Below are 21,631 nucleotides of genomic sequence, written 5' to 3' on the forward strand. Positions count from 1 at the left end.
CCAAAAGTGTGACCTAAGTTTACATTTTCATTGGGCTATGGTGATCATGGATGCATTCAGAGTAGCAGTCGCATTTATGTTAGCGCAAACCCCTTTCGTCTGTTTGCATTTGCAAATACAGCTCCTCCATTATGTCGAGGAGCAGAGACGAATGAGTGCTCGGAGGTCAGCAATTTTGCAACAATTTCTCCTCCCTCCAACACGAAGAGCCAGTTTGCGTCGCCCCTCAATTCATAGGTGCTGTGGATGGCACACATATTGAAATAAAGCAGCCATCTGTGACTTCCACAGATTATGTCAATAGGAAAGGGAGGTTCAGTTTGAACGTTGAGGCTACCTGTGACTATAAATATTCTTTCATTGATGTGGTAGTTAAATGTCCTAGGAGCGTTCACGACACCCGCATTTTTGCAAATTCCACACTCAACAGCCATCTGAGAGATGGAAACATTCCACCATGTCCCAAGCAAATAGTTGAGGATGAAGAGGCCATACCAGTGTACTTACTTGGAGATCCTGCATACCCTCTGCTCCCATACCTAATGAAAGAGTATGCGAATGGGGGGACAAATGCTCAGGAGCAGTACTTCGGACTGTTTTTGTGCCGTGCACGGATGGTTATCGAGTGAGCGTTTGGGAGGCTGAAAGGCCGGTTTGGAGCCCTGAGAAGAACAATGGACATTAACCTTAATGACCTTCCCTTCATCGTATATGTATGCTTTGTCCTGCATAATTACTGCGAGGCTGCTATTGACACTGTGGATGACACCAGGGTTACAGAGGCTATTCAATATGACCGGGACAACCAACCTGATAAGCCACCAACTGTCAGAGAGGGAATGTCAACTGAAGGGAAGAGGGTCAGGAGAGTCCTGACACAGTTTCTTGACCCATAAAGGGACCTCAAGTGTGTGTGTACACATGTATACATTTTAGTACAGGCTAATGTTTGTGTTTAAGCATTATTCTTTACATTTTTGTTCTTTGTATTTGAACAGTTTTGTGGGCCAGGTTTACTGTAACAAATGGTCAGTGGTTTTATAGTTGCACCAGCATACTTCACAGTGTGAGTCTTACACAATTACAGAAACAAGTCTGAATGCTTTTCAACCAGTTTAGTTCTGATAAGACACAAACATATGTATAAAAAACATTAACTTTAAAGTAACTTTAAAGTGCTCATATTATGCTTTTTGGCTTTTCCCCTTTCCTTAATTGTGTTATATATCTTTTTTGTGCATGTTATAGGTTTACGAAGTAAAAAAGCCCAAAGTCTACCCCAAAGGCACTTCCCATCTCCAACAAAAAACACTGTTCACAAACTGCTCCAAACAGCTCTATTGTAGTCCAGCCTTTACTTCCGTGACAAACGTGCATCACTTTGTAACACACGTTATAATGCTCGCCTAGCTGCTAGCATGGCACTCCCTCATACTCTGCAACTGACTAGCTAGCAGTACTTACTGCGCATGTGTGACTCCCAAACAAAGATGGTACAGAAGTGAGATGCCTTACTCTGTAGCTCAACACACAGGGTGAAAAGAGGAGTTGCAGCAATGTGCAGTACAACAAATATATGGTGTTTTCTGAAAATTAAACCACAAAAAACCTATTCTGGTATAACCTCTAAATACTAGTATGAACTTGAAAATGAGCATAATATGAGCACTTTAACACTAAACAACCAAAAAGTGCAATTTCTGTAAACTCTTATTGCAGCTGCCAAGACATCAGACAAGCCTTTATACTTGCCTTTAAAAGTGCAATTTCTGTCAACTGTTATTGCAACGGCTGAAACATTAGATAAGCTGTTATACTTGCCTTTTTACATTCAAAAAGTAGCCATAGCCTGCAGAAGCAACAGTAAGGACAGAGTCCAATTTTGACTAATCTTTCTTGAAAAGTGTTTGAGTGTACGAGAACTGCCCTACGCTCTCAACAGGTGTGAAGGACAAATCTGCAGTGTTAATGGCAATTGGCATTACACTGTGTGTGTGTGTGTGTGTGTGTGTGTGTGTGTGTGTGTGTGTGTGTGTGTGTGTGTGTGTGTGTGTGTGTGTGTGTGTGTGTGTGTTGTATTGCCTGAGGAGTTTTGTGGGAATACCATGACTTATTGGATTTGGCAGATATGAGTGTTGTGATGGCATATGGCCTTGCTGGGGTAGTGTTGTGGGGTAATGTCGTGGTGATGGTGGCGCCTGTGCTGGTTATGATGTATGGAGTGTTTCCCGCAGGAAAGAAAATCCATCAACAATTGAGGTTATAAGCCTATCCAGTGTATTGGAAACTTTAGAAAAGTTGTCAGCGGCTCTTTTTTCTGAGGCCTCAATGACGTTAAGGATATATCTTTTGATACGCTGGTCTTCTTCAACAGCATGTTGTTGCTGAGCCTCTGCTGAAAGCCGTTTATTCAGACACTCCTGGCGGTGTCCTCTTATGGCGCTTTTCCATTAGATGGTACCTACTCACCTCGCCTCCACTCTATTCGCCTTTTTTGGTTTTCCATTACGAAAAAAAGTCCCTGGTACCTGCTAACAAGTACTTTTTTTAGTACCTCCTCAGTCGAGGTTCCAAGCGAGCTGAGGCGAGGCGAGTAGGTGACGTGAAACCCTGCAGGCTACAGATTGGTCGGAAAGAATCGTCACTGATCACTGCATTGCTAGCGACAGACGGCATTTTAAAATAGTTTAGCCAGCGGTGTTTTTTTGCTGCCGGAGGCTCCACGCAGAGCTTTCTCCGTAGCATACAAGTGGCCTGATGTTTATACTTGTGCGCTGGTGTGTGTGTCGAGTCGCCGTGTGTGTGTGGAGAGCTGGTGAGCGAGGGAGAAGTGAGAGAGTGCCGGCGATTAGCTCCGCAGCGAATAGTGACTCTAGAGTCATATAGTGAGAGAAACAAAGTGTCTCCCCTGTTCTTTCTGACCACGGTGGGAAATCTGGAGCAGGAAAAGTTAACTATCTTGTTGATTTCATGTTGTTTACGGAGAAGGAGAACCAGAAAGTTGGGGGAAATGCAACGCTACCAAGCCACGCCCACGGCAGTCGCTATCACGACCAGCCACGCTGGCGGTAAAATCTGCAATGGAAAAGGGACGCACAGTGCGCCGAGTCGAGTCGAGGCGAGTCAAGCAGGTATCATGTAATGGAAAAACGCCATTAGTTTGGCCTTTACAAAGTAGATAAGAACTAAATTAATTACAACAGCATAATTTGTAGTAAAAAAAATCCAGTGTTACAAACATTACTCTTCTATTCTATTCCAGTGTTCACTTTGATTTCATGTACTGGTTGGAGAACGGCTTTTTAAATGGAACTAGGAAACTAGTTTTGCGCTTAGTCGATACGAACGACAAGAGTGTCACCCATTGCCATAAGAGTGGCAGCTCTCAGTAGTAGGAGCTCAGTAATAGGACTAGGAGCTGTAGAATTTCATGTGGTGCCATGGCAATGTTTGAGTTCCAAATTCTAGCTTTCAGTGACATTTCCCTCTGCCTAGGAGCAAGCCAAGATAGGCTACAAGATAGTCTCTCTCTCACTCTCACTCTCAGTCTCTCTCTCTCTCCCTCGGTCTCTCTCTCTCACATACATTTCAATAATGCTTACTAGGTTTGCTACCTAGGTTGGTAGGTTTGCATAATCAACCATGTTCTAACAACAAAACATCAACAAACAATGAACCTTTACAACAAATTAATGTAGGAATAAGTGTAGGCCACAATGACACAAACTTATCACACCACATCACACATCCGTCAGACACCACTATTACGAAATATCGGTGGCAGTTCCTTGAGGCATAAAAACATAAATTTACAAAAATGTACAAAAACAGAGGAATCACATGCTAAAGTACTATTAGGTAACCTGTCCCAACAGACAGGAGGAATCAGAAGAATAACTATTACTGTAGCATTATGGTGCTTACTATTCAAACGTATGAACACACACGTGCACACGATTGAGCACACAAACACACAGGGCCACAAGGATTGCCCTATATAGAGTGACATAGTGTCCGTGTTGCCTCAGCTGACGGGATCGATGATGATTATGTGTGTGATGAATGGAGACATGGAAGAGAGCTGGATCATATGCAGCACTACAATGTGTCACATACATGACAAATGGACCTTGACTACTGGGGGCAACATCTGATTTCTGTTCATTATAGAGGTTGGAACATATAGGGACGTATACACACACACGTACATCCTCCCGGTTTAACAGACAAAATATGCATTATTCTGTACAACATATTTAGTCAAAACACATACACGTGAAAAGACAAACTCTCAACGAATAGTCAAACAATGCTTGGGTTTTATGTTCTATAATGCAGTATGGCTTTCTTTTTGAGCTAAAGAGGAACACACAACCAAACACGCACGGACTCACGCAGGTAGGCACGCACACACACACACACACACACACACACACACACACACACACACACACACACACACACACACACACACACACAATTATCTTACCCTACGAGACTGGATCTCTTTGACGTATAGAGGCAATAAGAATTCGGACACTCCCTCCAATCTGACACCTTCCTTCGTCACCCGCAGATTCCCCATTCCATCCTATAAAGATAGAGATACATACAGAGAGAGACAGAGAGACACTCAGTGGTTATTCAGAAAATAAATAAAATAAATAAAATAAACAAGACAATTATTTGCCCACATATACAAAGTGGTTTCCTCATCCCCACATTCAGAGAATCCAATGATTTGCTGTTTTTAGAGCGTTTTCTATTAATTTATAATTATAAATGATACATCTATTATCTAAAGAGTATCATTATATTATGTCGGAATAAACAGATAATGCAGACCGATGCAAACAGACCGATGGACGGTCTAACCCCGTCCATCGAATAAAACCGCACATACCATGGGTCAGTGTGTGTGTGTTGATGGCAGTTGAAACAAACTTTGTTAACATTTTGAAAGAATGTGGTTGGAGTCTGTGGCCGGGTTGGCTCAGTGTGTAGAGCAGGTGCACATGTACTGAGAGCCTTATGCCTCGACGCAGAGGTCCAGGGTTTGAGTCTGACCTGTGACGATTTTCTCCATGTCTTTTCACGTAGCTGTCCTATCAATTAAATTAATTTAATTTCATCTGCTTTATCTTGCAAATTTGCCTTGACTAAACATCACCATGAATGTCAGAATGTAAGACATCCCAACTATTTAATGTCTTAGGTTTTACTCAATTTAAGACACGCTTTTAAGGATCTCCAGATACCCAGGAGTACTTATTAAAATAAGTCATTGATGAGCAGTGTAATATTGATGAGAGATGGGAATATCATGTATTCACACAGGTCTGCTTCATCCATTCAGATCCTGTTTTACAGAGAACATTCTTAACAGTATACTAGGATTATATTTTTTATGTAAGCATGTGATTGTAATATGTTTATTCCACATCAATGAGCATCATACAATTAGCCTCGTGAGACCGTCCTGATCTCGCGAGCTCCAGTTTTCCACTCGCAGATCAGTCTGGCATCTTGAGGCAGAGAAAATTTGGAGCCGTTAGCCAAATGACCGGGCCAATCAGCGTTGGTTTTGAGGTGGGTTAGGTGGTGATAGACCGATGGTTTATCCAATCAGCTAACCAGTATTATCAGCCAGCGGTAGCCCTAATTCTGTTAGCCGCTCGCTAATGCTTTTTTTCTCTTGGATCCTTCTTTTGGAATATGGTCCGGGAACCTGAAATGGTGTCTTTTATTCCTAAATTCTCGTTACACAAACGGCAAATATCCTTTACCGACATGTTGCTTGCATGCTGAGCTTACGAGCTATGCTTTGCCTGCAGCAGCAGGGGCGGGCTTGTGGTTGTATTTTCATACGCTTCGTGGATCTGATTGGTTGATTTGGCCCGTCTATCACCAACATAGGTGATAGACATATGGTTCATCCAATCAAATAACCAGTATTCCGCCCCTTCCCAAAAGTTCTCCAACGGAAAGTTCCCAGATGGATATGCCGAGCAAATGCGAAGCAATCCATCTGGCGGAGTCAGGTTATCATACAATAACCATTACATCAACAACAAAAAACACAGAAAGAATGAGCAACAGGACGGGAAATGCTAAGTTACACTTGATGTACATGTTGCACTTCGTTTGTTAGCATTCAACTACAATGTATCCCAGGAGCCCCAGCCATTGGCACACTGCCAATGCCTGAAGAGAGCCATGGTGGGGGCGACCTCTAGCTCACCCAGTAAGGGTGTTCACCCCATGTTGGCTGAGTCCTGCAGCGGTGCGAGGTTCAAATCTGACCTGCTGCCCTTTACTGGGCGTCATCCCCCATCTCTGAACCCGCTTTTGTGTCTTTCCACTTTGAAAATAAATGGAAAAAGCCCCAAAAAATATTCTTAAAAAAAAAAAAAAGAGACCTGTGGTTTTCTTTGTCAAAACGACAGGGTGCTGAAATTTCATATAATCATTTAGCTTACAATGCAGACAGAAAACCCCAGGAACACATTTTAGCTTGACAGAAAGACCAATGAAAGAAACCCCTGCTGAGTTATAAAAGTGAGTGGAACAGAGGTTAGCTAGCACAAGGGGGGTGATTGACTCTCAATTGGGAGCCTCTTCAAACAAAGGTCAACGCACTAAAATCACACGTTAAACAATTTAAAATAAAAGTCCAACTTACATCAGAATCATCTGAAGCTTTGAAGGTTAACATTTGAGTACATTTGCCTTTATTATTTAGACCTTTGTATTTTTTCACTTTGCAATGATTCTGAATTAGAAACAAGTAACATGTATTCATAGAAATACAATCCAATTTATTTCCTTATTCATTAACAGCACAAGTAACCACAATGATAAGGTCTGATGGCGAGAACTGAGATTGTAATAAAACAATTAAATACAAATGATTATGAGATAAATGCAGTGCTGCATATACAAATGTTCTGCTCCACTGCTTTGACAAGGACTGTAGATCCTTTTCACAATTTCATTAAAACAAAACAAGAAATGTATCAGTATAAGACTATGAGCTCTGCAAACACATTTAGGTTGTGTGCTTCACATCACAGCGCCATTTCTGGTCAGTTGACCAGCTCGCTGTGATAAAAATGGCTTTGTGCCGGTTTGTGATTTTACAGATTCCACACAAGTGAGTGCTTGAAAAGATTGTTGGATCAGACTTATACGGTAAGATTAAATTATTTTCAAACAGCCATGCAGGGTATTAGGATAGTAGGGGCTTTTACAGAGCAAAGAGGCATCTACTGTACCATGTCAAATCTGTGCTTAGAAGAGTGACAGTGGAGGCAGCATTGCAATGCAACAGCTGTTTTGATCATGTGCTTGGTTAGAGCTCTGAGGGGCTTCTGAGTATAGTATACTGGTTCCATGGAAACACGTTTCTGTTGATCAAGCAGATTTTTCAGCAGAAGTTAAAGGTAGACACTGATGTTATTTCCTTGTTTGTAATATTAGTTACAGTTGGATGAGTTGGATGATTGACATTAAATGGAAAGACCATGACAGTAGGTCAGGAAGTTTTATATTTTATTTTACAAAAGGAGTGCTTTAAAATAGGTTACAAAATTGTAAACAAAGTGCGTATGATTTCTGATGGAAAACACTGGAATATAAATGTAATTATGAAAACTCTGTCACTGCCACATTTGTTATTTTCTCCTTCTATTATTGAGACAAGCATGATAAGTGTGCCCTGGTTATTCTGAAATAACTGTCCTTAGGGCAAACATTTTCAGGCTCACAAAGTTGTTACTAGTGTGATGAGATACAGTTATATTAGGGGTTAAAACATCAAACAAACTATGTGTATGGGACCAATTCAGCTTTCAACCGGAGTAACTTTCCCACAGAATGTGTCGCTCAATGACAACAAATTAGTCTTGCTTCCCTGGTTCCCTGTTTTATGTCACGTTTACAAATATTGATGAAACTGTCCGTGAAGATAGGAATTCTGTTGGGTGTGCTGCAGTCGATTACCATTAATTGTTAGGTGCAGCAAACCAACAAAGCCTTTCAAATTAGAAATGTACTTCAGAGAGTGAGAGAGAGAGAGATTGAAGGAGAGACATGGAGACAATGAGGAGAGCAGAGGAGGAGATGGAAGAGTAGGAAAAGAAGTACAGGTGGGGAAATGCAAAACTTAAAGAGGAGTGAATCACAACTCTCACACCGACAATAATAAGTGGGGCCCTATTTTAAAGGAGAATTCCGGTCGATTTCAACACGTAGCTGTGTTGTTTGTTGTCACATAGTGCTGTAAGTAGCGAGAAAAAACGAAAATAATCTGTGTTAAGAGGCTAAAAGCACGTTTAAAACCTGCCCCGTTTCAGTCGCCTGGGTGCGAAAGCTAGCAGTGGCATAACTCGGTCTAGGCAACACTGATTATTTTCGTTTTTCTCGCTACTGACAGCACTACGTGACAACAAACAACATAGCTCTGTGGTGAAATCACCCGGATTCTCCTTTAAAATAGGGCCCTCTAACTCTATAGTCTAAGACGACAATTGAAGGTACTACAGTACTACTTTAATGGAAAATAATGCTTCTTATTTGTGTGAAATCTAAACAAAAGTTAGAGTTAGAATCTCCTGTGTTATGGTTTCCCCACATTTGATTAGCATTGATCCAATTTATACAAATCGGTAATCAAACAAACCTCATCCTATCAGAGGCGTGCAACCTCGACAATATGCTATGTGATTTTTATCAAAAGACCAATCCTTTCCTCATACAGTAGGTCAATACGTAATCCACTCACGCACACATACTTACAAATGGGAGCATAGCAAAGTGATAAGAGTGTGTCAGATCAATAAGTTAAACCAGCCAGAGGTTTTCAGTGTTGTTAGATCTATAGTCATTATGCTGAATATACAGTGGAGCATGGAGCTTACTCAATAAGCCATAACACAACAGGCCAGGGGAATGACAAACTTGCTCACTCCCTGTAATACACATACATATACATACATACATACATATACATATATATACATACATACATACATACATACATACATACATACATATATATATATATATATATATATATATATATATATATATATATATATATATATATATATATACATACATACATACATATATATATATATATATATATATATATATATATATATATATATATATATAAACTCTGCATACAGACACACACAAACACTAGTATATACCGTCATATATTGAAACACATATAATTGTGGAACATGCACACACAGACAAACAGAGGGAGAACGGAGGGAGCATACATACAGAATTAGCTCAGTTTGAACAAATGTACACTCACTACATTCAGTGCAATGCCTCTCTAATCCTCCCTCGCTCAGTCACACTCTGTCTCTCAATTCCAAAAACATGAAGACGACGATGTTAATAAATCAGGTGGTTTTATTCCACCTCACTGCTCCATTGTCCAACACTGAAGCCACCTTCTGATTGAACATGACAGCTCTCCCTCTTTCTCTGTATCTCACACACTGCATGCCACGTTTCATTTTCAATCCAGTATGCATCATTGGCATCAATAGTACAAGGGAATAATATTGCCAAAGCCTAGAATACAATGGGAATTCATCAACAAAAAGAAGACAATAAGCAGATCTCTCCATTCATTGCTTACAGTTGCTCTCTCTCTCTCTCTCTCTCTCTCTCTCTCTCTCTCTCTCTCTCTCTCTCTCTCTCTTTATCTTTTTCAATGTCAAATTAGTTTTGGAAAACAGATATAAAGGTTGTAATATACTTTTTCGCAGGGCTGGCTTCTTCTTGAATTAAAAGCACACTCTGGTAATCACGTGGAAAGGCATTCATAATCAAGCAAGAGTTGGTGAAAGAACCTTTTGATTATTCATAATTAAAAGTTACAAACTGACTTCAATCCATTTCAGCCACCGGGACTTCAGCGTAAGTAAAGAATAAAATAAATACAGCAGGATTTGGAAGTGTATTTCATTTTAATATGTTCTAACTGCAGACGTGGTAACTGTAGTTATATATAGCTAAGGTAAGAATCCAACTGGCACTTGGAGTAAGACTTGACCAAGACACAGATGCACCTATAGTTTTTGGGTGGGTCAAATCTGCCTCAATGTTAGAAATAAATAGCTCAACTGTAGCAAAGAATTCCTAAAAGTTGTTCTATATACATTCATATTAATAGTAACAGGCCCATGTTCACTTTAGATTTGCAGGCTTTTTAATAAAAAATTTTCATTTATTTTCTGTGAAAGCACTTCAACAATGTTTTTACTTTTTTCTTTGCTTCTTGAGATCTTACAAATATAGATTTTCATTCTTTAATTTTACCCCTCTATCTCTATCCAGGCGTTCCCAGTTCAATGTCAGCAGATGTTTTAACTTAATAATCTTATTAACTATCTTACCTCATTGGTAAACTTCTGCAACTTAGCCAGCTTGTGGCCAGTTGTGCCTTCATCAGGCTACTTGGTTTGTCTTATTGTCTTTTGGCGACTGCTTGTGGTTGGTAATTTTTGGTTATATATTGTGTTGTGAATATTATTGCAACAATGTCTCATGCTATATTTGTGGATATATACAGTCCATTGTACTAAACAGCTGTTTTATTTTAAAATGTTTACATTAATACTGTTGATAATCAAATTTCAAAATGGCCCTGAAACAAAAGACATATCAAATTATTCGGTGCTCCCACCCTGTATATTCAAATATTCACAGATAATTACAGTTATAAGCGTTATTAATATTTTAGCATGCATTACATTGACTCTAGTTCCTTGTTGGAGGTGTTAGGGGTTACAACCATCAGTCATGATCCTCCATTAACTTTAATTTAGAAATTTAGAAAGCACTTCCACTTTTAGACCTCGGCAAACCGGCAGGTCTTAGAAGATTGTGACTTTCCTGCGCAGAAGCTTGAGTGAAGATAATTACCTCTTCTGAAGAGTCCATCATGTTTTTTTAATCCCCTGTGTACTCCTTGGCTACTAGCAACATGGAGGAGGGGTGGTGCGCGATCACGTAAGGTTTGTGTCATGTGGACACGCCGACAGTTTTGTTGTCATTACTTTGAATTCCTCATGGGGGCGACAGAAACTACACACTAGCTTTAATTTCAGCACTAAACGAGGAAGGAGGCTACTCTAGTATTGATTTATGACCAGGATAGGACGAACGGAGAACATTTCTCTTTTTTTAATGTCATTAAAAGTAAAGTTAGGTTTTGCTGTCCGCTTCCCGACTCAATTAAACAGAGAAAGAGAGTGCACAGTAAACTGCACGCTGCAGACGCGTGTGTGTCTCGGCCAAGAAAAGAGAGAGAGAGAGAGAGAGAGAGAGAGAGAGAGAGAGAGAGAGAGGGAGAGAGGGGGCATGGATGTGTTAAGAGAACGAGAGAGGGAGAGTGGCGCTACTCTCCAACGTTCTAACGCTGGGTTTTACAGGCAGCTTTTTTCTTCAACTATCGCTCTGCAAAAGTAAACTCGGAGTCAACTTTGGAGAATGGGCGGGGGATTTTCTATGCTAATTTCAAGGCTGCTGCTCTGCACTTGTGTAATGATATCGCGAGACACGTTTTACCTCAACGAGACATCTCGTCATGTTTAATCTCACGAGATCTCATCACACTAGTAGCTAGTGAACTCTATTGTTAAGCTGAGTGTGATTCTTTATTAAAACTACCTCATTGTACATGAACACTCTTTCTTTCCAGCCACAATACTGTACAATACAGGAAGACCACACACACACACACACACACACACACAAACACACACACACACACACTTCCTTCTTTCCTGTGCCTTTCGTCTTTCACCAACAAATAAAAATAGTCAACATAATAGCTCGCAAATCAAAGTCAGTTTGGCAACAATAACAACAACTAATCAGAGACAAACAATATTCTGATTGGCTTTGTCTATGTTTGTTCTTCTTCTTTGCCAACTGAAATGGGCTTCAAGGCTATAAAATCTACAAGAGTTTGCCAAAGACAAATCAACAACTCCCAGCACAATGATAATGACACACGCAATTGTTTCATCATCACACAATCAACTGTACTCCCTTGCTTCCTTCATTTTCTTCCCTTACATAACAGCATAAATGTGTGGGTTTACATAGAGAAATCCTTAGGTAAGTGTAAGATATACATTCTGTGTCTGTGGCACTGACTATTTGTGTGTGGAACTGTATGGCACAGTCCTGCACCCACTCGATGCATTGGACCAACAACTTGCCTTCTAGAGGATTTAGAAGTGGGTCAAAGGAGTCATAATTTTTAGTTGGAAGATTCCCCTGGTCTCAAAAAGATTTAAATAACTATGATTTTTGCCTTTTCTGTAAGTCCAGCATGATACATTGCTGCAATGGTTAAATTATCAATAATACAAATCATATTAATACATCCATGTCAAGTCCTCATTAAGTAAAAAAACTAATTTTGTTTTTAGTGGTGTATCACAAGGTGTAGTAATTCTGACTTTTTTCACTTTGTGATGTGCATACACTCAGTCAAAACTATGTTTAAATTGAGTGTGCATTAAAATTGCAATACAATTTACAGTCTTTTTACTTAACATTGATATGCTCATACATCTCACTTGTGCTCTACAAGATTGGTTTACACACATATACAATTTCTTTGTAAAAATAAAAGAATGCCTTTCTGCTGCACTGGATGTGGGCACACACATAAATGCACCCAAGAAAAAAATAAAACTGTAATGCACACGTACACACTCACACAATGTGTACAGTGCAGTGTGAGCCCCCACTCACATATGTGTAGACACCTAGAGAGACCTGTTGTGGAAACTACAGACAGCTGTAGAACAAACTAATTGACTGGAAATAATTCCATATGGACTAAATTATAGACCATACTTCTTTTTCTCCATAGGTAGACATGAGCGTTTGAGAGTTTTGTATGTGCAAGGTCAACGGATTGTGTTAGTAAGTAGACGTCCTCTTTCATGCAAAGTTGTAGGGATAATAATGGAAACCCTCATTGTGGCGAGGTTAACTGGCAAACTGTCCCATTAGGTGAAAGCATACCATATGCAAGGTTATACACACAGAATACCACACAGTCAAATACAAAGTACCAATCACACACACACACACACACACACACAATAAACCCATGTGTCCCTGTTGTGATGGATAGGCTAGGAAAGTATTTTGCAGGCATTTCTAATATTCAGGACTGTTGTAATTTTTCATGCAACCTTTAATGTCAGCCAGCAGATCCAGAGTGAAGAGAGAGTGTGTGAGAGAGAGGAAGATCAGTGTCACCTTTGCCTAGGGAAAACAGGTGAGGGAATGGCTGAAGGCATGAACAAATTAGGAAACTCAGAAAGTGCTTTGGTCGTCCTTTGCCTGTTTGACCATTTGGAGACCTTACATGGTACATGATACATGTTCTATTTTTAAATGTTTGCTGTATCACTGGAGTTTGATGTAGAATGGGGAGTGACTTGAATTAGGTCGTTCTGAAAATTTCAATCTACTACTGCAAGTCCCCAAAATCCATTTTAAAGGCAACCACCTTATTGGAATTATTGACTTTTTCACAGGAGGCAGTTTGCTCAGTAAGTCAAGCTACTTTAAGATCTCCCTCAGGGCTGTATGCCAACAGCCAGTATATGTACAGTATGGCATCCTTTTCTTTATCTTTCTCCTCTCCCTCTTCCACTTTTTATCTTTCTTCCTTGCTCTTTCCTCAAATTTCACAACTTCCTCAATCTTCTGATGCTCTGGCGTAGCACTGGCACTGCCAGATTTGGATTAAGGGATGGATTCCAACTTTGTTAAACCATGTTTAAAATTGAAGCAAGTGTGGCATGCTGTGGCATGCCATGTAGCCAAAGTCATTTCCTGTACTAAGAGTTTAAGGTAGGTTAAAAAAAAAAAAAAAAAGATTTCTGAGCTGAAATTTAAGTAAAGCTGTAATACCTTAAAATCTCAGGCATTTATTATTAGAGACATGGCTTTATTTCTAGTTTCCCCTGTTTTGAAATACATTGCTCTTCTGCTCCCTTAATGTATGCTGTGGTAATTCACTGTTGCTGCCATTAACTGTTAATGGAAAGTCAGCACTTCCTCCATCTGTTTCACATTAAAACACTTCCAGCAGTTCAGGGGGTAGAATTTCCTTCACTTCCATGTAAGGCCTTTTTTGTGTCACATTAACAGGATGTTTTCAGTTATATTAACTGCAGCTTAAAAGTGAATGGGATCAATATTCCTGTTATAGAGAGAAACTTAGCACTGAATGAGTTAATGCTGGGCAATTGCATATATATTTAGCATGCTTTTTTTCTTCCTCCCTTTGTTCCTTTGACCATGTGTGTTCATGCATGCCTTAACCCTAATTGTGTTTCAAAGTGTAACATATTTGATGTAGGTGTGTTTATTGGTTAGACCAGCAGTTTTATATTGATTAGACCACCAGTGAGATACTAATGGCTCAATACAAGGAGGTAGTGGCCAAAAGCAGGAATGACAGGGGCAACATCAATGCCAGAAAGTAGAAAGAAAAAATAATAAGATGACACAATTTGCAATAAACAAGACAAGTTACAAATATGGCCTACAACAGTGTACAAATTTGCTGTAGTCTACTTATTTAACAATTAATATTCAAATAAGGTAGACATCTCATCAAGATGACTGATTAGTGCTGAGGCAAGAACTCGACCCATTGAGTGGGAACAGGACAGGACTATCATATTCTAGCTTTGAATATAGTTTGAATAGCCTGTAAAGACACTTGATTCATCTCTTGATTAGACTCACCAAAAACAATTATTCAACTGTGACCTTGAGTTGCTTTCATTAGGATGCCCGTTTTTAGTAAATAATTATATGAATGAGCTGCACCTTTGTGACATTTACTGACTACAACAGCATGTACTGATTGAGGTGCTATGTCTTTGATGCTCCGTTATAGCTATGATGCAACTTTCCTTTTCAGTGATGAGTTCTGTTGACATTTGCTTGCATAGATTCTGATCTGTCCTAAACATTAAACAGCTTGATTTTTTAAGAGTTGGCACATATTTATTTTGTTGTTCAATTACAAATGTCTTCTAATAATGATGGTAAAAGTAAGAACACACAAAAAATATGTGAAACCCTTTTCTGTACATAAATGCCATCTGGAGATTTTTATGAAAGGACAGCTAAAGTAGCAAAACCAGACAAACTATTAGATTAGGTTAACAGTAATTTCACAGACATTTCTGTACACTAAGACACTAAGGGCCCTATCTTGCACTCAGCGCAATTGCCTTTGTACACCGACGCATGTATCATTCCTATTTTGCACCCGATGCACAGCGGACTTTTCCCTCCACAGACGCACGTCGGTAAATTAGGCAATGTATTTGCGTTCCCGGGGGTGGTTCAGCGAAAAGAGGAGGCGTGTTCCGGCGCAAACGTTCCCTGGTGCTATTTTGCAGTTTCAGAAAACAATTCCGCCATTTTAGATTTGCGTCGGGCGCAAGAGTCATTTATCCCGCCGGTATAATAGCAACAGCGGCCGAGATCCGCCCACAAAGCTACTTGCGTTTCATGTTTGATACTTGCGTTTCAGATCGTTAAAATAGGGCCCTAAGACAGACACTGTACACTGTAATATTTTTTTGGGTAAATCATGTGAATAAAGTTTATACTTAATGTTCTCTAAGTTAAGTTAGCTAAGTTAAGTTGGCATGGTTATGTTCTATTTCTATACATGAAGGAATCACAATGAGTAGAATACAGTAAATTACAACTATATTAGTCATCTGAGAAATTAGAAAACACATTTGTCAGGAGCACTATCCATGGTGGTGATTCCACTCCCTTAGATATGTGCTGACTTTCTCACTGGTATTTCTGCAGGTGTCCCCATAACTAATCAGTAGACTAGCTCATATTATCACCCATTAACCTGTGTACACGCTACACAACCTCTGTACTTTCTTGACAGGCTATTTTTGCTTGAGGTACCTTGCTTGAGAGACAATGTGAGTAAATCCAGCTTGCCAAGAGTTCAAGATACATACTGAGTTCATGTGTCTCTGCACTATGTTTGTGACCACATTCAATTATCAAAATGTCTTTTTTGATTTAGTGACTTGCAGTGCTTAAGTTACAGTCTGTAATTAATCAGCCCATTCTTTGCTGGTTTGTTGACATTGTGTGAAAATGAAGGGTGAGACAGAGTATAACTGATGCCTCTAGCTGAGCATAGAAGAGAGGGTGTGGGCAGGAAAGCCCAGAGCGAGGCTGGAGATGCAGCTGAAACTGATCATTGAAAAATATACTTAACACAAGCAGTACTGATCTTCCACCTACACAGCACAGGGAATAGGGAGTTCTGCATTACAGCTCAAGAATCCAGATCAATACTAAGCATTAAAACAGATAGTGCTATGGCTTGGTTATGAAGAGCTTGCAACAGTTACACTAGCTTGTCCCTGACAATTTGTAATGCAAAAGCCAGCAATAAGGACTTTTGTTAAATACATGTGTATTGATATGCTATCTTTTATGTGATCCATAATAATCCAACTTCTGTTTACAGCTAAACGGCCTAGATAACATTTTCCAAATGATGTCTCCATTGTAAGTGAAGCTTCAGTGAAAATGCTACAGGGGAGAGACTGCATGATGTGTCAGCTATCCCAGGAGGGCAGATATTAACCTTTCAAAGGTACTGGGCTGTGCTTTGTGTTTGACTGTGGCTATACATGAAGAGACATCCCTCAGTGTCCACAAATGGAGCACACACTTGTCTCCAATATACAGTACAAGCCAGCACCTGCGTTTTGATCACCTCTGACTGACAAATGACAGCAGAGTTTCCTGCTGCTTCACCCGATCCACACAAGCCTCTTACACCCAAATCGCCCACAAAATCACAAAGGAACAAGTTGACAAATGCAGTTAACATCACCTTTGCTTTCACCAACAGCTGTGTCACACTTCACCTCTGCAGCCTCAGAGAGTCTGAGTGACAAATATCAGCAAGGGCCTCTTCACACTTGTGTTTGTCTGCTTGTTCCACTGCTGTCACCCTCTCTCTCTCTTTCTCTCTCTCTCTCTCATCATAAAAAAATTACGTTTGAAAATGTTAGATCATTGGGGAGAGCAAGGAAGTAATCCTGCAAGACTCATTGGTTGGATGAGGGCTTTTTTAGACTCATGCGTACAAATAATTCAAAAACATTCCAATGACTAATGTTGGTAGGAAATATCTAAGCACTAGTCTATGGTAAGGCCTGATACAATGGTTGCCATTGTTGTTTTTTTTAAATAACACACAATTTTGTTTATGCACTTGTGAAATCAAAACATATTTAGGTATCCACAGAGGAACAAAACAAAAAAAGATGAAAAAAATACTAAATCCTAGCTTATTCCACAAATAAATACAAACATGGCCTGTATTGGCACCTTTTTAGAAGTTGCAAGAAATAACTGGATTTTAAGCAGGTAAACCCCCTTGAACTCACCTGTGGTGAGTCACAGGCAACTGCAATATAATAATCACTCATTCAACTAGTTTACATGGAGCAAAGTACTTGTTCTGTTTTATGCCTCTGTGTAACCAACCCGGTGTCATGCCAGTTCGTAAATAGTGATGTTATTTTTATTTATTGATTCGTGTACAGGTCACGATTTTCTCGTTTATTTTGTGAACAGGTCACGATTTCCAAATGTTACCATTTCACGATCCGCGGTCTCTGTGGCACGCAACAACGGGGACATGAAACGCCACAACAACGGGATGGTTGAGGTTAGGAAAAAAAAAGAACTGGGAAAGGAACCGTCACGCGCCGGACACGCCGGACCAACCTCCCTATGCAGATTTTCTTCTTTTCATACTACTCCCTACCATTGTCGTGCAGTGATCACAAAATATGCTTCCCACTTAAATACATTAAATTAAAATTTGTAATCACCACGCGAAAAAAACGACATAATCGTGTCCTGTTCACGAGTCAATAGATTAAATAACGTAACCATTCACGAACTGCCATGAGACTGGGCTGGTGTAACATACTGAGCATGAAGAATAGATAAAAACAACAACAGAGAATTGTCTGAGGAGGTGAGACAGACAATCTTAGCTAAGCATGGACAATCTCAAGGCTACAAGTCCATCTCCAGAGACCTTGATGTCCCTGTGTCTACTGTTTACAATGCAAAAAAGAATGTTAAGGCCCATGGTAATGCTGCTAACATCACTGCAAGAGGACACAAGAGGAAAGTTAACTGAAAATTGCGGCAAAGGATTGTTCGAATAGTGGTGAAAGGACCTCGGACATCTGCAAAGCAGATTCAAGCTGACCTTCAGAACCAAGGTAAAACTGTTTTAACTCGCACCATCCGTCACCAACTCATTAGTCGGAGACCCAGGAGGACCTTATTGCTGAGAGAGAGGCACAAGAAAGCCCAGCTGGAGTTTGCCAAAACCTACCCGAACAAGCCAGAATCCTTCTGAGAAAATGTAAATTGGATGAACTCCATGTTCACAGGGGTAAAAAAACATCAAAGAAAATAACATGGAAAAGGTTCCCTTGTGTTTAGGGTTTGCTTTGCTGCTTCTTGTATTGAAGGCCTTGAATCTGTGTGTGGCATCATGAAATCTGGAGATTACCAATGTATCTTGTAGCACAATGTTTCACCTACTGTCACAAAGCTAGTCAGCTCAGTCAGAGGTAATGGCTCCGCCAGCAGGACAATGACCCAAAGCACACATCAGAAGCACCCAGCAACGGTTCAAAAGAAAACGCTGGACTGTTCTAAAGTGGCCAGCAATGAGTCCAGATCTAAATCTCCTTTAACATCTGTGGAGAGATCTGAAAACAGCAATTGGAAGAAAGCACCCTTCAAATCTGAGAGAACTGGAGCAGTTTGCAAAAGAGGAGTGGGCCAAACTGCCAGGTGGAGGAATGTTAATGAAGTCTATAAGAAGCGCCTGACAGCAGTTATTTTCTACAAAAGCTGTGCTTTATAAAATCTGTAATATGTAAAGTTCTGAATCAAAAACAGACATAGAAAATTGTGGAGACCAAATACTTTTGTCAATATCAACTTATTTTTGAGACAAGTGTGAGTTATTGTTATGCAAGAGTGCCATGACTAATGTTTTGTCAGCTCTATAAATGGTCCTATCATATTTTTAAAACTGCTATTTCCATCAGAATACTCCACATATCCAATTCGTCCTTTACATATCTTTGGAAATCCATCACTGACTCAGGTGTCAGTGGCAACTCAAAACATTACCTTTAATTTGTTTTTAATTCAGATATCTAAAACATAGTCATCTAAACTCAATGTCCATTGTTTTACTCACTAAAAAAAGAATATTGCCTGCAGTATGTTGCTGATTTAATTCTTTGCAGAGATAGAAAAAGAGCTTGGATGCCCCCCACCTATTTTTGCTGTAAGTGAAAGGAACAGTGACATGACCAGTGTCAGGAAATAGTGACAGGTTCTCTGTCAGGGTCTCTCTGTCTCTTTGCTTCAGTGCTTCATCTTAAGCCCCTCTGAACTACAAAACATGTTCTAAGAGACAATCTGAAACAGGTTTAAACAGAACCGCTTTATGTCTATTAACAGTAAGGCTAGTTATTGTTTTTGTCGAATGGCAAGTTATAGTTTCAAGGGTAGGCTATATATTATGAAAGCAACACACAAATCCCAACAGCAATTCAGCCCACACATTTATGTTCTACATTAGCTAAACAGTCTGAACAGCGACTATTTAAAAGGTGACAAGTGAGAGTGCTAATATTGATTTGCTGGTATTCAGTACGGCTGCAGTCATTTATTTGCCTTCTTAACACAAGGATCACATTCAATCCATAATGCATTTGTTTTGCTGAAAATTGTGTGCAATGTGCTACACGTGGATTCTGCATCTATATACAACTCAAATTAACCATTTTCATGGTATGACGATATCAACTGTTACTCAGGTCAAATGTTTTCGCCACAAAAATGTCATTCAAAGTAAAAGGTAAATGTATTCTAATTATAATTATCAGGTATTCAATGCACTGCAAAATGTAAATTCAACTTCATACTTCTTTGTTACAGCAGGGTTTTAGCAGCAAAAGAATGTAACAGTAATTGATGTTTATTGTTTTACATTTAGAGAGTAAGAAATTCACCACAACTCTATCTAATGCTAGCAGCCGGACATATCTGACTTTTATTCAACAATTTCAGGGACCTAAATTGCTACAGTAACAGGTTTCTGGCACTGCTTACAAATAGCCTTAAAGTGACACATAAAGCATTTCAAACTGAGCTGGGTAAGCTAGTGTCTTTCTTTCTTGGCTGCTTTGTTCTCTCGCTTCGGTCTCAAAACCAAAGAACTGGACACTGATCTCCTTCTAGTCTAAGTCAAGAGTGCAAACTAGAGCTGAAGCTCTTTGCCCGAATCTGACAGGTTCGGACAATTCTGTCTTAATTTCTATAATTTAACACAAACTCGGGCTTGCGCTCCGGGTTGCGCTCCGGGTTGCGCGGTAAATGAGCGGTCAGCTGATGCATTTCGATTAGCGCGAAAATGGATGCTGAGGAGGTGAAACGGAGGCTGGCCTCTGGAGGACTTATTTTATTTCTTTGTTCCAACTTCCAAGTGGTCTATAGCCTACGCTAGTCATGAATACTGTAAATGTTGTTAAAAAATGTATAAATTACTCATTCTTGACAAAAGTTGTTAAACTTTGTAATTTATTAATTTGTAATCAGAGTGATCACTTTTAGTCATCATACGGTTAGAAGCATTGCTGGTATGTGATCACCACTGAGCAGATGGAAATGCAACAAAATTTTATGTTGTGCATTTAGAATCATAACAAAATTAGACATATTTAAACCACATTTGTATTGTGTTTATATGACAATAACACATTATATCTGCCCCACCACTGCGGATGTCTCATTAGAAAATGACATGTCATTATGCCTGACTTATGCACGCAGAGCCATAGTGTCTGTCTGCATCACTCATGCACATAGAGGAAAAATAAACCAGGTGACCCAGCATACATCCCATCCCTGCTACCAGATATGTATGTGACTGCTATAATGGCTTGTGGGTGACAGATCATCATTGCTAGATCCTGTGGCCACCAGCTCCCTTGTCTGCCAATCACTCGCCTCCGAAGAACAGCCACTGAGAGAATGTCTTCTTCCACTGTTGGGATTGTTTCAGAGTGACAAGCATAACAAAAATACATATGCTTTCATCTATAGGTTCTATACTGATCCATTGCTACCAAACAGGCAGACAATAAAGCAGCAGTTAACTATCTTAAGTTTCTCTGAAGCTTCACATTTTTGAGTGATACACTAAGTAAAAAATAAATGTCTGGCTTCATCCATCATGTATTTATTTCGGTCCGTCATCTCTGCCCACTGTTTGGAACTGCCAAATTTGTTTTCTCCTGTCTGTCTGACAAGTTAGAAAGTGAACACTAACTTATCATGGATGTTATATACATAAGCAGTGTATAAAATGATAAAAAGATGAGGGCGGAAAAACAGAAGAATTTGTGTCGTAAAATGTATATATGGGTGAACAAATATTTAGTGTTTGACAATT

General features: G+C 39.7%; 1 protein-coding gene across 1 annotated transcript in view; it reads right to left on the bottom strand.

Moving 5' to 3' along the window:
• The window catches only part of LOC114548934 (zeta-sarcoglycan), a 175,942-nt gene that overhangs the window by 113,095 nt on the left and 41,216 nt on the right, over nt 1-21,631 (bottom strand). The window contains exon 2 of the mRNA XM_028568961.1: nt 4,490-4,591. Within this exon, the coding sequence (XP_028424762.1) occupies nt 4,490-4,591 (102 nt within the window). The remainder of the gene's footprint in view (nt 1-4,489; nt 4,592-21,631) is intronic.

Source organism: Perca flavescens, chromosome 2 (genome assembly GCF_004354835.1).
Source record: "Perca flavescens isolate YP-PL-M2 chromosome 2, PFLA_1.0, whole genome shotgun sequence".
Classification (NCBI taxonomy): domain Eukaryota; kingdom Metazoa; phylum Chordata; class Actinopteri; order Perciformes; family Percidae; genus Perca; species Perca flavescens.